Source organism: Lynx canadensis, chromosome D3, assembly GCF_007474595.2.
Source record: "Lynx canadensis isolate LIC74 chromosome D3, mLynCan4.pri.v2, whole genome shotgun sequence".
Lineage (NCBI taxonomy): Eukaryota > Metazoa > Chordata > Mammalia > Carnivora > Felidae > Lynx > Lynx canadensis.
The window spans coordinates 53,270,255-53,288,383 of NC_044314.2; the positions used below are offsets into that span (position 1 = coordinate 53,270,255).

Sequence of the window (18,129 nt, forward strand, 5' to 3'; positions counted from 1 at the left end):
TTCAAGATTTTTTTTTTTTTTTTCTGGCTTTTAATAGTTTGATACTGATGTATCTAGGTTTGGGTCTTTTGAGTTCCTTCTACTTGGTGTTTGAACTTCTTAGATTTGTAGATTAATGTTTTTCATCACATTTGTGGAAGTATTTGGCCATTATTTCTTCAAATCTTTCTTCTCTGTGGCTCTTATTATCCATATATTGATATGCTTGATGGTGTCCTGTAGGTTTCTGAGATTGTGTTCATTTTTCTTTTATTCTTTTTGTTCCTCAGACTAAGTAATCTCAGTTGACCTGCCTTTAAGTTCACTGATTCTTTGTTCTGCCAACTCAGATCTGCTAGTGAGCCACTTAACTGAATTTTTTTAAATTGCAGAACTTTTATTTGGTTCTTTTTAAAAAAATAATTTCTGCCTCTGTTGTTTATTTGGTGAAACACTGTGCTCATACTTCACTATTTACTTTATGATTTCTGTTCATGTAATGCACTTTAAAATAGCTGATTTAAGGGCTCCTGGGTGGCTCAGTTGGTTAAGCATCCTACTCTCGGTTTTGGCTCAGGTCATGGTCTCATGGTTTGTGAGATCAAGCCCCACATCCGGTTCTTTGCTGACAACGTGGAGCCTGCTTGGGATTCTCTTTCTCCCTTTCTGCCCTGCCCCTCAAAATAAATAAGTATTTAAAAAATAAAATAACTGATTTAAATCTTTGTCTAGTAAGTCTAGTGTCTGGGCTTTCTCTGAGACAGTTTCTTCTTACTGCTATTTTTCCTGTGTGTGGACTATACTTTAATTTGGCATGGCTTATAATTTTTTTCTTTTTTTAAAACTATTTTTAATGTTTATCATTTTTGAGTGAGCTAGAGAGAGAGAGAGAGAGAGAGAGTGTGTGTGTGTGTGTGTGTGTGTGTGTGTCTGTAGAGGAGGAACAGAGAGGGGGGAGGCACAGAATCCAAAGCAGGTTCCAGGCTCTGAGCTGTCAACACAGAGCCCAATGCGGGGCTCGAACTCAGGAACTGTGAGATCACGAACTGAACCAAAGTTGGCCACCCAACCTACTGAGCCACCCAGGCGCCCCAGTTTACAATTTTTTGTTGAGAATAAGACATTTTAAGTAATATAGTGTTGCAACTCTGGAAATTATTGCTTCTGGTTTTTTTTGTTATTTTTATAGTTTCCCCTCTAAACTAATTTTGTAAAATCTGTATTCTTTATCTTGTGTTGCTAGCTAGTGATTGGACATTTCCCTAAATGTCTGGAACCATTAAGTCTTCCGAGCTTTTGCCAGTGCATTTTGTTTGCATATTGGAGTATGTCTTTAATGCTCTGGTAGGAAGTTTAAAACTCTGCCTTTGTCTTTACTTCTTGCTTGCACAGAACCTCAAAGTCAGCCAGAAATGAAAGCTTAGGGCTTTCTTGAGCATGTGGCTAGCCCTGCATATGAGTATGCCCTTCTTCTCTATTCTCATGAATATGTTGCAGCTTTTAAAACCCACTATGGACCTCTCATTCTCCAGCTTTTCTTTGTCAGTTTTTGGCCAGGTTCTTATTTCCTCCCAGTTGTTTTCATTGCGTTCCTCAGCTGTGATCATAAATAATTACCATTGATAAGTTTTTGACACATGACTGAGGGAAAAGTGGTTCACAGTGAGCAGGTTCTGAGTTGGGTCAAATAAAGGCAAACCCTACGAGTGGAGATTCCTTGGGAACTGTCAGACAAATCTAATAATGGCAGTTCTATGGGAAAGGGGCTTTAGGGGAACTCCAAACTTGCTCCAGTGACTCCTGGGTAGCTGGTTTTCACTGTTATTGTAAGGCTATCAGTTTTCAAGGCTTCTGTGGAGCTGGTGAGGCCGGAAGTGGGATAGGGCATGTTAAAACATCACAGAGCTCACTGTTCTGAGATTCAACTGTGTGTCTTGAATAAACACTCCTTGGATTGTTCAAGCCTTTGGTTAATACTTATTCTGAAAATGTTGATTTTTGACAATGTTTGCAGATGTTCTCATTGCTTTTATCAATGAGTGAGTTTTCTTAGGTCCTTACTCTACCATTATGGAAGTGCTCACTCTGTTAGCCGACTTTTGACAAATGCATTCACCTGTGTAATTCAAACCTCTAATAACATGTAGAACATTACATGAACTTAGAAAATTGGCTCATCACTCAGGCATTATTATAATCATTGCCTTAGAAGTTAAATTCGGGGTGCCTAGGTGACTCCGTTGGTCGAGTGTCGACTTCAGCTCAGGTCATGATCTCGCAGTTTGTGAGTTTGAGCCCTGCATCATGCTCTGTGCCAACAGCTCAGAGCCTGGAGCCTGCTTCAGATTCTGTGTCTTCTTCTTTCCCTGCCCCTCCCCTGCTCGCGCTCTTTCTCTCAAAAATAAACAAACGTTTAAAAAAAAAAAAAAGAGGGGTGCTTGCATGGCTCAGTTGGTTAAGCACCTGACTTTGGCTCAGGTCATGATCTCACGGTTCTTGAGTTCAAGCCTCTCACAGGACTATCAGTGCAGAGCCCACTTTGGATTCTCTGTCTTTGTCTCTCTCTGCCCTGCTCCTGCTGGTGCTCCATCTCTCTCTGCCCCTCCCCTGCTAGTGCATATGCTCTCTCTCATAAAAAACATTAAAAAAAATTTTTTTAAAAGAAGTTCAATTAGATACCTAGAACATAATTGCTGTGTGGTCATAATCCAGATGTGTGTTGAATCAGTGCTACCTCCTGCTCAGCCACTGAAAGGTCCTCAACTTAGGTAGCCTTTTTTTTTTTTTTTTAATAAAAATAGTATGCCACATAGCTTATTTCCCATGCCATTTTTTTTTAGGTTGTAGAAATGGACCCTCAACAGGATTTTCCCTAATTTTGCTAAAGAAGAAGTTCGTCTTCAGTACTTTTCTGCAAATTTAGATGAACTTTTACTTTCTGGTATTTGTTACTTGAATTCAGAGAATGATTATGTAACATTTAGGCATCCTACTTTAATTGGGTTAGTTTCATTGTGTTGCATAGATTTATTCCAGAAACTCTAATAAGGATCTGTGGCCATTTGTCAGTTTTATTGGAGGTAAAGCTTTCTTTATTGTGGGATTATTCCCTTTGATAGATTCAAGATAGATATAAATACACATATGTAGTCACTCTACCCTATTTCCTGGCAACCACTTATATTTTAGTTTCTTTTACTAATTTTATTCTCTTTCTTGTTCCTTTTTTTTTTACTTTCAACACCTTCTGTGATTTCTTGCATATTTTTTTCTCTCTTTTAATAAATACAGTACTAATATATCAAAAAGATACAGTGTCCTTTTACATTGTATCAAGAATATGAATGTTTTTTGAAATTTTTTTGGACTGTGATATGTTATTCCTGAGGGATCTTTCTAAATTCTCTAGAGGAGTGCTTCTGTGATGCAAAAATTTTTATAGGGTCTTAGATTATCTTTCTCTTGTACTTACCTTCATGAAGGGATGTTTATATAACCCTTGAGTGTAGATAAAGGAAATTTTCTGGACTTATTTACACAAGTCTGAAACCTAGACATTTGTGTTCTTAACCTTATTTGCTATGATAGGGTTTTTGCCTAGGTTAGATTTGCATAGATGGTTTGGGTTGAAAGGTAGACTTAATTCCTGGTGATTATGTCCATTCACTGTCAGTGACTAGAATTCTTAGTTTTGAATCAGTCTAAGTATGTGTGTGTTTAATCTCTGAGCCCATCTCTCTCTAAGCTTTTGTGTATTTCCCGTATATGTTTTTAAGATAATATTGGGGGGTATTTTCAGGTTGTTTCCTAGAAGCATTGCCATAATAATTAAAGTCTTATGGGGCGCCTGGGTGGCGCAGTCGGTTAAGCGTCCGACTTCAGCCAGGTCACGATCTCGCGGTCCGTGAGTTCGAGCCCCGCGTCAGGCTCTGGGCTGATGGCTCAGAGCCTGAAGCCTGTTTCCGATTCTGTGTCTCCCTCTCTCTCTGCCCCTCCCCCGTTCATGCTCTGTCTCTCTCTGTCCCAAAAATAAATAAACGTTGAAAAAAAAAAAATTTAAAAAAAGAAACCATTTACTTTGTTTGTAGGGGTGGGGGGGGCAGCTCGATCTCACAACCTTGGAATCATGAGCTGAGCCAGTATCAAGAGTCAGTTGCTTAACTGGCTGAGCCACCCAGGTGTCCCTACTTTTTTTTTTTTTTAATACATTAGGTTCATAGAATTTAATTAATTACAGTTTTTGGTTTATAACAATTTATCAATTCAGGCATTGTATTTTTAAGGTTTATTGAAAAATTTAATAAGCCGAATAACCAGAATTTACCACCCAAACCAGTAAGTAGCACAGTTTCTGTAACTTAAATCTGTGTGTTCCTCCCTTGTTCTGTTTTTTTTCCTCTCCATCACAGTTAACTATCTTGAATTGTTTTTCTTATTTCCTTATTTGAGCAAAATATTTTATTTTTTATTAAAAACAAAATTTTTTTTAATGTTTATTTTTGAGAGACAGAGCGTGAGCAGGGGAGGCGCAGAGAGAGAGGGAGACACAGAATCTGAGGTAGGATCCAACTCTGAGTTGTCAGCACATAGCCACCCAGGCCTGAGCCACCCAGGCACTCCTCCTTATTTTTGTTTTTAAATGTTTATTTTGAGAGAGGGGAGGGGAGGGACAGATTGAGAGAGAGAGAGAGAGAGAGAGAGAGAGAGAGAGAGAGAGAGAGAAAATATCCCCAGCAGGGGAGGCTTTGCTGTGTGCAACACGGGGCTTGATCTCACAAATCAAATTGTGAGCTCATGACCTGAGTCGATACTGAGATTCGGGATGCTTAACCAACTGAGCCATGCAGGTGCCCCCTTATTTCCTTATATTTAAAAAATCTAACTTTGCTTGTTTTTTGATGCTGCAAAAAAGGATAGTCATACGATATGTTGTTCTATAAGGGACTTGTATTTTCACTTAATATTAGGTTACTTAGATTTCGTCTTTGTGTGGGTCTGTAGTTTTTTCTTTTTCATAACCATATAATATTCTTTTGTGCATACTTAAAATTGCACTGTATTTATCCAGTCTCCAGTCAGTGGGCATTTGGCTCCCCATGCCACATTTGGCATTATAAGCATTACTATCTTACTTATAAGTGTTTATGTGTGTGTATAACGTTACATATGTATTTGCTAGTCCAAGTCTACGTAAGTTCTTAGATACCTAGAAGGAAATTTGTGGGTTAAAAGATAAAAGTTCCAATGTACAAGGTAGTAAATTGTTTTCCAGAGTGATTGTATTTATTTATACTTCCATCACTTATGTAAGTTTGAGGGTTTTTTTTTTTCTTTTGAAAGTTTGGGTTTTGAAACTCACATACGAAGCCATTTGAGTCTGTTGTTTTGGTGGGAGGAATTTTTTACTATTGCTTTGATTTTTTAAATATAGTTAGAATATTTAGGCAATTACTGACTTAGTTTTGGTAAGTTATATTTTACTAGGAATTAGTCCATTTCATTACATTTTCAAGTGTAGTAGTGTATATTTATTGGTAATGTTTTCAAAGAAATAATGTGTGCTTTGATAAATTAAAAAAAATTTTTCTCTTGAGGTGTGGAATCTTAGATGATTGATTTGAGATTTTTCTAAGATGATGATTTTGTGCTACAAATCTTTAAGAACTATTTTCACTACATCCCACAAGTTTTGATAATGGTGTATATTCATTGTCCTACAGTTTGGTGTATTTTTTATTTCCTTTGTAATTTGCTCTTTGATCCATAGATTGAGGAATGTGTTGTTCAGTTTCCACGTGTTCTTAACATATTTTCCTCTTTATGTTGATGTCTAGTTTGGTTTTATTATAGTCAGAGGAAATATTCTCTATACACTCTATTTAAATTTGTTGAGATTTATTTTGTGCTCCAGAATATGATCTATTTGGGGGAATTTTCTGTGTCCTTGAAAAGAATATATATTCTGCTGTTGTTGGGAGGAGTGTTCTGTAAATGTCAATTTGATTCCATTCGTTGATATTGTTTACTTCTTTTATATCCTTGATGGTTTTATATCCTTGCTGGGATATTCTTTTATATCCTTGCTGGAATTTTGAAGTCCCCCACTTATTTACAGGTGTGTTTCTTTTTTCACTTCTTAATTTCTGCTCTATGTTTTTTGAACTTGTGTTATTTTATGTATACGCAGTTAGAGAATTGTTATGCATTCTTGGTAAGTGGATCCTTTTATTATTCTGTAATGCTACTCTGTCCTTGATAATTTTCTTGTTCTGAAGTATATTTTATGTGATATTCTTTAGCTTTCTTTTCATTCATGTTTTCCTGGTATGCCTTTTCTTACCCATTTTCTTTTAACCTACCTGTATCATTATATTGGAAATTCTTGTAGACAATATATACTTGGGTCACTTTTTTATTCATTTTATTTAGTGTATTTGTATTGTCACATTTACTATAGTTCTTGATATATATGTCAGGACTTAAGTATGTCTTGTATAGCTTCTCTATTCCTTTTATTTTTCATTTTTCTGGCCTTTTTATGGGTTACTCAACATACTTTTCTGTATTTTGCTATTTTTATAAAGTGATTTTGACTATAGTTTTGGTTTTATTTTTTAGTGGTTCTGAGGAATACTGTATACATACATAACATTACATTGTACTAGTAAGGATATTTTACCACTTAAAGTGAATTTTAGAAATTTTAGTAAATTATTTAGGTCCCCTCACTCTCTCATTTATTATTGAGTTTTCTTAAGTTTTACCTCCATGTACATTGAGAACCATATCAAACGGTGTTATTTTGATTTCATCAGACTAATATAATTTAAAAACTCAAGAGGAGGGGCGCCTGGGTGGCGCAGTCGGTTGAGCGTCCGACTTCAGCCAGGTCACGATCTTGCGGTCCATGAGTTCGAGCCCCGCGTCAGGCTCTGGGCTGATGGCTCGGAGCCTGGAGCCTGTTTCCGATTCTGTGTCTCCCTCTCTCTCTGCCCCTCCCCCGTTCATGCTCTTTCTCTCTCTGTCCCAAAAATAAATAAAAACGTTGAAAAAAAAATTAAAAAAAAAATAAAATAAAATAAAAACTCAAGAGGAGAATGAAGACCTATTTATCTATGTATTTGTTTCATTGTTCTTGCCTTTTTTTTTTTTTTTTTTGATCGTTTCCTGGTGATACTCCTTATCAGCTTGCTTTGATGTTACTGTAGCTACTCCAGCTTTTACATTTGTGTTGATGGTAACTTTTTTTCCAACTTTTTAACCTATTGACACTTTATATTTAGAGAGTTTCTAGAAAAAAAAATAGTTTCCTTAAGATAGAATATAGTTGTGTCTTAAAATTACACAATCGCTGCCTTTGAATTGAGGTTTCAGACCAGTTACATTACTGTGATTATTGGGATGTTTTGATTTAAACTCTGCGGTCTTTGTTATTTGTTTTTTTCATTATGTTTTTTTGTTGTTGTTGTTCCCGTTTTTCTTTTTTCTTCTGCCTTATTTTAAAATGAGTATTTTGTGTGTATTTTAAAATGAGTATTTTATTTCCTTTGTTGGCTTATTATTTGCTACCCTTGTTGTATTGATAATGTTAGCATTCAAAGTATGTATCTTCAATTTGTCACAGTCTATATCAAGTAATAATATACTACTTACATACAGTATTAGCATACCACAGCAGTAATACCTGTGCCATTTACTGTCTTAAAATTTATTTAGTATTAATTATTTTGAGAGAAAGAGACAGAGTGTGAGCAGGGGAGTGACAGAGAGAGAGGGTGACACAGAATCCAAAGCAGGCTCCCAGTTCTGAGCTGTCAGCACAGAGCCCAGCACAGGGCTTAAATTCATTACCTGAATTCATTACCTGAAGTTGGATGCTTAACCAACTGAGCCAGGTACCCCCATGCCATTTACTGTCTTGATGTTTTGTTTTTACAAAGTTTCTGTTGATATATATTAAATATTGAATTGTATTATTTTTATTTTCCTTTATTTTTATTTTTTAAGTTATTTATTTTGAGAGACCGAGAACATGCATGAACGGGGAAGGAGCAGAGTGGGAGGGAGGGAGAAAATCCTAAGCAGGCTCCGTGCTTTCAGCACAGAACCCAACATGGGGCTCGATCACATGAACTGTGAGATCAGGACCAAGAGTCAGATGCTTAACCGACTAAGCCACCCAGGTGCCCTCGTTATTTTCCTTTAAACAGGAGTCCTTCCCTCTGTTTAATTCACACATTCATCACCTTACATACTTCTTTTTTTTTCCCTCTTAACGCAGAAGAAAAAAAAAATTAAAAAAAAAAAGACAGTTAAGTTTAAATCAAAACATACCAATAGTCACAGTAATGTAATTGGTCTAAAACCTCAATTGAAAGGCAGAGAAGAGGATTTTTAAATTTTATTCTCTTAGCACATTTCAGTTATACATACAGTAGTGTTAGTGATTAGATCCTCAGACCTTATTTTTCTTATAGCTGAAAATTTGTGTGTTTTCGCAACTGCTTCCCATTTCCTGACTCCCCAGCTTTTGTCAGACATTATTTGTAGCCTTTTCCATTTTTTCCTCTTTCTAGAACTATGCTTGTAGTGTAGTGAGATAGTTTCCTACTTTGGAAACGTATGTCTTTTATACCTACTTTGATATTTTCTGTTCCTTTTCTTTATTTCTTATGGGTAAGTTCTTTGAATGCTGTCTTTGTATTTTCTCTTTCTAGCTGATCTTTAGCTTTTCCATTGAGTGTAATAGGGGTTGTAGCCTCACCCCCAATTGTTTGTATCTGATATTGGGAAATGGTGTCCCTTGATACCTAGCCTTTATTTTGAGAACCCAGGGATGCTTACTCTCCAGAGTGTTGTTATGGTGCCATAAGAGGTTCTTTTGTGTCATGTTACTAGGAAATAAATGTTTTTGCTATAATTCCCATTATTCAGAAATTATTTTTACAAGTTTAGAAGCAGTAAACAAATTTGAAGGGACAATTCTAGGGGCAGTAGGATATGTAAGGATACAGATATTTATTTAGTCTTGTTTGCTAAGAGAGTTTATGATTTAGTAGGGTGGGCCCAAGAAGGTGCATTTTTTGAGTTTCCAGGTGATGCTGATATAGCTGGTCTGGGGAATACATTTTGAGAACCAGTGGACTATTTATCTTGACTTTGGGCTCTGATTCTTTTACCTTGAATGGGGGTGTTGTCTAGCTTGGGGATCATTTTATTAACACTTAATAAAAGTGCTTTAACAATTTCCTTTGGCATCTAAGTAGCTTGTTTAAAGTCACTGCATTAATGTTTTATTTTAGTGATCATTCAGGATATGTTCGTCCAGTACCAGTGCCACGCAGTTTAAATAGTGATATTTCCTATTTTGGTGTTGGGGGCAAGCAGGCTGTTTTCTTTGTTGGACAATCAGCCAGAGTAAGTAAAAAGATTTCTTTTAAATGAGAGTTGATTAAAATACTTGGAGGTTGATTCTGTCTAAATTACTAATTAGTTTAACTTTTAGGAATTTTTAAAGTAGTCTTTAATATTTAACAGATGATAAGCAAACCTGCAGATTCCCAAGATGTTCATGAACTTGTGCTTTCGAAAGAAGATTTTGAGAAGAAGGAGAAAAATAAAGAGGCAATATATAGTGGATATATTAGAAACAGAAAGGTATGATACATTTTAACTCATTAATTATAAAGTTGTTAAATTGGACAGATAGAGAAAGTACTTTTTTTTTCAATTTCTAGCTAAGATACTTAGCTATTGCTTTAAAAACTTGAAGGTATGGAATTTTCAAATTCCATTACTTTTTCTTCTTTTTGCTTTAGTCTTGTGAATAGCAAAAGTGACCATATACATGCTTTCTCAGGCTGGAAATCTTCAATGCAATAAGATGTCTCATAAAGCTGAGTAAACTTCCTTGGAAATTGATCATATAATTATAAACTTTTTCCCTTACACTGAGATTGATTTTTTAAATCTTTTTTTGTCTAACAGTTTCAGACTTAGAGTAGAAAACACTTATAGTATAGGGAAATAAGCTTTTAGGAAATTGGAGCTCCAGAGAAATAAATGAGTGATTTACTTTTGTTAGAAATTTGCATTCATATTCTAATTTTAATGAGCAGAATATTAATGAATTTGAGTCTTGGTGGTGAGTTCATAGTATTGTATTATTCAACTTTTCTCCACTTGAAATATTTTGAAATTGTTTTAAAATCTTTAAAGTTTGAGCTTCTTAAGTCTTTTCTTATTCTAAAACAAGTTATAAAAAATTTATAGAAAAGTACAAATAAAAATGTGCTCAGATTCCAGAAAAAAATATCTAGTTGAATTTCTAGTCTTTTTTATTTTATAGGGTTTTTTTTTTTTTTTTGTTTTTTGGGTTTTTTTTTTTTTTTTTTTTGGTATTTTTAAATTTTAATTCCAGTGTTACACAGTGTTGTACATTAGTTTTGGTGTGCAATACAGTGATTCAACAATTCTGTATATTACTCATTGCTCATCAAGAGTACACTTATTGAAACTAATATAACACTGTAAATAACACTGGAATTAAGAATAAAACCTCCTTATTAGCATCTTGAGTTGGAAGGGGAAAGTATACTCTTAATCCCCTTCATCTACTTAATTTTTTTTTATATAACAGTTTTGAGCACACATTTTTTTTTAACATTTTGAGTATTTCTCCATTTTATAAAATATTTTGCTGTACCACACACTTTTTATTATTTTTTTTTAATGTTCATTCACTTTTGAGAGAGAGAGAGAGAGAGAGACAGACAGACAGCATGTGAGCAGGGGAGGGGCAGAGAGAGTGGGAGAGACAGAACTTGAAGCAGGCTCCAGGCTCTGAGCTGTCAGCACAGAGCCTGACATGGGGCTCGAACCCATGAACTGTGAGATCATGACTTGAGCCAAAGTTGGATGCTTAACTAACTGAACCACTCAGGTGCCCTAGTACACACACATTTTTAATACCTTCATGGTGTTTTGTCTGAATGTGTTATAATTTGACTATTCTGTTGAGCATTTACTGTATTTAAAGGATTTTATTATAAATACACTGCCATGAATGTCTTTGCAGTTTTTTCTTCATATAGCTATTAGAATTTTAATAGTTATGACAATGAATTTAAAGTTTTTAAATGTTCATGGTGTGTATTACAAAATTGCTCTTCTAGAAGGTTAAACCCACATCTAATATACTCCCCAAAACAGTATGTGGAAGGGCCTATCTGATAATTTCCTTATTTTTAAAAAGTGGAGTGGAGGGGAAGGCAGTAAAATGCTGGCAATTTGACAGGTGAAAGTAATACCTTTTCTTTATAAATGGGCTGATTTTTTTTTTAATACTTTCAAGCCACCTTTATTTTCTGTATAACTTAACATTCTCCTCTGTTTAGGAAATTTCTTCATTTTGCTCATCCCTCTTTTCCCCTTTTTAAGTTTGTTGTATTTATTACACAATTTATATATCATATTATATTTACATACTGATATTCCATCTTTCTCATCTTATGTTACCATCACAAAGCCCTGTAAAGTATATTTGTGGAAATATTATGCTGTGTTAAAACTGGTGGAAAATAGGAGTTCAGAATTCAAGTGATTTTTAAAACTGTATAGGTATGATAAAGCTTGGATAGAACTAATGTCTCTTGGATCATCATTTCTGCCACTTTTTCCTGTGATTTTGTGCTTAATTTGTCCTAACATAGGTTTCATGGCTACTGGTAGGCCCTTGGTCCTTTTTTTTTTTTCTGGACAATCTTTTCCAGCCTACTATTTGGCTTCTCCAACTTTTACACACAGTTATTACAATGTGTACAGAGTTGGTGGCTCTTGATGTACAACCAGGAGTCTTGCTTTTTCTAGGAGGCAATATATATGCTACTTAATACTAACAGTTCTTAAATCTGTATTTGTCAAGACTTTTCTCTTAAGATTGAGACACTGAATCAGGCTGGACTCCATTGAGGAAATAAATCATTGTAGGCTCTTCAAACAGAAAAGGATTTAATAAAAGGAATTTGATGTTTGCATGATTATTGAAAGCGCTAGGAGTGGGCTCTTGGCTGAGCCTCATAGAAAGCTATTGGGACACTCTGAAGTGACCTTCAAGGCATGCTGTAACATCTGCTATAATAAGGTAGCTGGAGGACCACCACTGGATCTGGAATTTAGAAACACCCTGCCTTATCTGTGATCCAGGTGTTGGAAAGGTCTTGCTGCCACAATTGCTCCCAACACCAAAACACAGACCTTCTGGCTATAACCCGTGCTGTATCAGTGCTAACACTTGAAGCCAGAACTTGAATATTGGTCTTTCAGTACCTTGCATGATAACAGAAAACGTTCAAGACATCTCAGGAAATGGGCTTTGAGTCATTTTCCTCTTCTAAATCTTTGGCTACTACATCTAATTGATGAAACCGAATTCGCATCCACAACCTAAAATGTAAGGGAGGCTGAAAGGTAGACTTTTGGTTTTGCATTCTCTGCAGCCCAGGAAGGGACAACAAAAGGTGGGATGAATTGGTGCTGAATACCAACTGATTATATCTGGTATACTCATTTCCAATTTCAGGTAGATGTCCTTCCAGATGTTCCATAAAGAACTCACTTTTGGTACCTCTGAAATCAGATTATTATCTACATCTTTCCCTATTCTTTGTTTATCTTCACCTTTCCTCTACCCTTTTCAATTAACAGTATCCCTTGGCCAGAGTAGTTAGTAATTGTGTAATCCTTGTTAATCATTCACCATTCAGTTCTGACTTTTAAAATAGTTTTTCATCTACCCTCTCTTCCATCCATATTCACTGCTTCTTTCAGCCTTTCCAGCCTCATCTTTCATCATATATTTAATATATACTTCAAACTACCTTGTTTGCCTTATACTCTCAAATCCTTCATATTCTCATGGGGCTGGAATGTTCTAATCTTCTGGGAAAATGCCACACTCTTTTTAATTCTGTAGCTCTTGGTTCATATCTTTATAATGGCATATTGTTTTGTAATCATTTGTTTCTCATCTATTAGATGGAATTTATAGGGAGGAGGGGCACTGTCTTAGTTAACTCTTATCTTCCTTGTGCCTATATTGAGTCATAGGACTTAGAAGGTGCTTGATAAATATTTGGTAATGAACCCACATCATTAGTAAACCCAAACTAATCCACTAAGCTCTCAAAGGGTATAAAATGTTATTTGTATACTATATGTTGTAGCTGTAGTATTAGTGTGTAGCGATGCATTGGAATGGTTTTGGAGGGTTGGTTTGTTTGAGTGTTTATTTTTTTGAGCAAGAGAGATAGAGGGTGCGTGCATGTGCCCAAGTAGGGGAGGGGCAGAGAGTGAGGGAAAGAGAGAATCCTAAGCAGGCTCCGCATTCAGCAAGGAGTCTGATGGGGGGCTTGATCTCAACACTGCAAGATCATGACTTAAGCTGAAATCAAGAGTCAGATGCTTAACCATCTCTGGCACCCTTAGAGGGCTTGTTTTTATTTACTTAATGTGCTGTAGTAATATATGCTTATTAAAAAAAACAGTTTCCTAGATGTAATAGTTCAGCGTGTATCCTTACAAGCTTTTATGTATATAGCAACATACATAGTGTATGTATGTATATACATGTAATTTTAACACATAGAGACTAACTGTAAAAACGAGACATTTGTAATTCTTACCCTCAAACACTACCCGTTCTTTCCCCCTCCCCACTTTGCTTCTGAGCAAGCTATAGATACTCTCTGAAACTGGACTAGGGCACAGGATGATTTTACTCCCTTTTAAACACAGTTCCTTTGGGCTAAGCCAGCTGGGTTCAGGCTGCATCCCAGTTTTCTTGAACATGGAGAGCTGGGCATTTGTCCTGACCAATTTAAGTGGTAGGTATCTCAAGGAAGAATTCTTTCCACCCTAGGGTAAGTGTCCTTAGTTTTTTTTTCAGCATTTTTAAACTCATTATTTGTTGTTGTTGTTTTACCTTTTCTTTTATGATTCTACAATTGGTTTAGCATTATGGTATAGGGTACTCCTGTATATATGCCACATTAGCAATTTATGTTAAAGCTATCCTGCTCTCACAGCATTGTCACATACTCAGCTGATTTGTATTGGGCCATTTTCCTTCAAAAGTTTTTTGAAGCCTGTTTATGAAACTATCCAAGCGAATCATATTAAAAGTCAATGTAAATGTTATTTGTTTATTACAATTAAGTGTATCTAACCTATTGTATTTATATTCACTCTCCTAGCCATCTGATTCTGTTCACATTACAAATGATGATGAAAGATTTCTACATCATCTTATCTTAGAGGAGAAAGAAAAAGATAGCTTTACTGCTGTGGTTATCACAGGAGTACAACCAGAACACATACAGTACTTGAAAAATTATTTTCTTCTTTGGACAAGACAGTTAGCGTAAGTAATTATTTGAGGACATGTTACTACTTTTTTAAGACAAAATATTACAGATACATCAAAAACCTCTTTGCTGTGTGTTTTGTGCCTCATTTCCTTCCCTTCAGTACAGTAACTAGTGCTCTGATCTTGGCATTAAAATACTTCTCTATTCTGTAAATAAATATTGATGACTTGCAATATGTTGGTCATTATTTGAAGGACAGGCTTTTGAGACCTGTCATAAAATTTAAAATAAACTTAGGAACTTATATCAAATTCAGCACCATCACTTTCATATTCCCCTTGTGTGGTTCTTTTCTGTAGCACCTATCATAATCTTCCGTACCATGTATTTTTTTTTTTTACTTTTTTGTCTGCCTTCCCCATTGGAATCTTTTTTATGTACTACTATATCCCTAGTGTTTCCTGTTAAATAATAGATGCTCAATAAATGTTTATCGAATGCATGAAGTCTGTTAAAATAAAAATACGCAAATTGGCCTATATGATCTAATAATAGTGAAAATAAATTGTTGTATATCTATTCCAGGAAAACTTTTAGGGAGTGTGACATATTCCATTAGACTAAATCATCAGAATGTTTAATGGTTCTTAGTTTTTTCTCTGTAAACATAGTAAGGACCATTTATTTCCATAATTTACATTAGTCTGAATTACTGAGTATGGCAAAAATGGGTACAACTGCACAAAATTTACATTTTTTAAAAAACATTTTTTGTATTTACCCAAAAGACTAACTAATGTACTTAATTTGAGATTTTTTTTTATTTTGTATAGAAATGTATACTAACAGTTTAAAAAGTTTTTATGGGAAAATAATTTTATTTTAGAAGTATCTTTTCTTCTTGTTGCGTATTGATGTTTATTGACTCTGTAACCTAAGAATTTTGAATAGGACTTTGGAATTTTTATTCTCGAAGTACACATCTCATTAGCTATTTTGTAATGATTTCTTTTAACCAAAGGAGCTCAGTGTACATAACACAGAATATAATCTTGCTGTAGCAAAGAATAATCTATTACTTTAACCATTCTTTGAAATTCTTTTAAGCTATTTATAGCACTTTCTTAATGTATTCTTGTAAACTGTTGATTACGGTAACACTTTTGATATGCATGAGGAAAGACCTAAAGATTTTCAGTGATTTCCTTTTATCTCAGTATTTTAAAGATTAGGATAATTTTTTACAAATAAAATTCACATGAAGGAATATTGCAAATACTTGTTTGAAGAGTAAATAATAACATAGTATGGTTTAGCCCTAAATAATCTTACCAAAAAACTTTTAAAACTTAAAAATAAAGTAGCAGCGAGTTGTGAATTGGTTTTTAAAGGGATTATGTTGAATTTATTAGTTTTGCTTTAGGAATGTTAGGGCAAGAATGTCTCAATGCTGTAAGAGAGGAGAGACGAGAGTTATAGAATAACGTTCTCATATTCAGATAGCTTAAAAATATCCAATCCTATGTACTCCCTGATTATTTAAGTCTCTTTTAGAACATGCCTAACAAGTAGAATTATAGTCTCTTGCCTTCTAGTTTTCATACTATACTTCTTAGAAGTGTAATTTATGTGGGCTTTTGATGTTGGAAAGGCTAGGATTGTAGTCCACCTCTCTCCAACTCTAGTTTTGTAACCTTAAATTGTGTAAACTCTTTGCACCCCAATTTCTATATCTATAAAATGAGATCGTAATACCTGCATTTCAAATCGTTTATACTGTTAAATGGTATACTGTATTTAAGAATGCTTAGTATAGTGCTTGGCTGGTACCTACCAAATAGATAACTGCCAAATAGTGGTCATAAAAATTATTTTTGTAGGTTATTATGTGAACTGTAATTTTATGAATTAAATTGAATTAAAAGTATAAAGTTATTTTTCTATATTTTAGGCATATTTATCATTACTATATTCATGGCCCAAAAGGCAATGAAAAACGTATATCAAAAGAAGTTGGACCTTTCAACAACATTGATATTGAAGTAAGATAAAATTCTTTCTTAAAATAGTACAAGTTATTAGGTATCTGTTCCAGTTCCAAATGACTTTGGATAAGAAAAATCAGTCAATAGACAACCCTTCTCTCTTTGTCTTTTACCAAAGTATTTTGGCAATTTAATATTTAAGTAGAGAGATCATTATTAGATCTATGTAGTTTTTGAACCTTTATTTACTATAGTATTTGCTTTCTTTTTCTCCTGTCTTTTTTAGAGATGTGAGTTGTTGCTGAACATCAGATATCAAAGTGGGGAGGAAAAGGGATATAAAGTTTCTCTTTGTTCATAAAAGTCTTATGATGGTGAAGTAAGATTTAGAAGTATAGAACATGAGTATTGGGTTCTCCATATCCTTGCCCACATCTTGGAAAGAATTTCACATGCATCGTTGTCTCACTTCCTACCTCTAGCAAGAAGCCTTAAATGTACTCCTGAGTTAATTGTTCTTTAGCTGTGCTTTGCTTATGTTCTATTTTTTTAAGTAGCATATTGTGTTCCTTATTGGGATGCTACATATGGTTATTTAACCCATATATAAGTATATTTATTTAATTAAGCTATATGATTACTTGTTTAAATACAAGTTTTTACCTATTCTGTTGTTAGATCATAGTTGAGAGCAAAAGTGAAGTCACCATAGAATTTAATTATTTTTGTTTTATTTTTATTTTAGATTTCTATGTTTGAAAAGGGGAAGGCACCTAAGATTGTCAACCTAAGGGAAATAGAAGATGACATGCAGACGTTGTATATAAACACAGCAGCTGATAGTTTTGAGTTCAAGGCTCATGTTGAAGGAGATGGTGTAGTGGAAGGGATTATTCGATACCACCCTTTCTTATATGATAGAGAAACTTACCCCGATGATCCATGCTTTCCATCAAGTATGTTAATCTGTTATCTTAGCTACAAAATGTGAAGTTGTGATTTAGAATTTTTTAATGATTATTATTAGTTGGGCTCTTAGGGCTAGATAAATTTTAAAACTTGTTTTCTTAAGCATGTCTTAAATTCTTAGGTATTTATAATTTTTATAATTCTTGATTTATGTGTGTATTCACTTCCAGATGAGTAAAGCACTGGCTTTAAAGAATATTACATATTCTTTTCTCATGAATTGCTTACTGAACTTTTAGCTATGTACTGCATATTAATCCTTTACATATTGTCTTCTCATTATCTTTGTAGGTATTTATAAATAAGTTTTAAGCTTTTCATAGTCATGTCAGTTTTTTTTTTTTTTTTTTAATGCTTTCTGATTTTGTCTTGCTTTGGAAAGCCTTCTTATATTTCCAGATTATAAAAATGTCCTGTAGTTCTCTTTAAAAGTCATTTTATGTTTAGATCTTTAATGCATGTAGAATCTCCTTTTTTTGTACTACAATGAGGTAGGGCTTTGCCTTAATATTTTCCATGTGAGTATTTGGTTTTGTAGCACCAGTTACTTAATGTTACTGTTTTTTAAATAGTTTGAAATATTTTATAATACTGAGTTCCAATAAGTACACACATTTGAATTCTTTAAGTTATTGATCTATTTTATATTTATATACATGAATAATGATACTTTTATAGCTTTGTATTGTATGTTGATACTTGCAGATCAGGAAACTTAACATTCTTTTTTGAGAAAATTCTTAATCTTTTGCTCTTTTGGGTAACCTTTGGAATCACTTTGTACATTCACTTAAAAAAAAATCCTGGTGGAGTACTGAGATTGCATTGAA

General features: G+C 34.3%; 1 protein-coding gene across 2 annotated transcripts in view; it reads left to right on the forward strand.

The window, feature by feature from the left end:
- SMCHD1 (structural maintenance of chromosomes flexible hinge domain containing 1) overlaps nucleotides 1–18,129 on the forward strand; it is a 158,691-nt gene that overhangs the window by 20,844 nt on the left and 119,718 nt on the right. Inside the window, exons 6-10 of one of the 2 annotated variants that reach the window (XM_030335646.1) lie at nucleotides 9,282–9,396; nucleotides 9,517–9,636; nucleotides 14,232–14,398; nucleotides 16,297–16,387; nucleotides 17,076–17,286. In XM_030335646.1, coding sequence (XP_030191506.1) covers nucleotides 9,282–9,396; nucleotides 9,517–9,636; nucleotides 14,232–14,398; nucleotides 16,297–16,387; nucleotides 17,076–17,286 — 704 coding nt within the window. Of the gene's footprint in view, nucleotides 1–9,281; nucleotides 9,397–9,499; nucleotides 9,637–14,231; nucleotides 14,399–16,296; nucleotides 16,388–17,075; nucleotides 17,287–18,129 lie in introns of those variants that run through there. The other variant, XM_030335647.1, reaches the window with a different exon arrangement.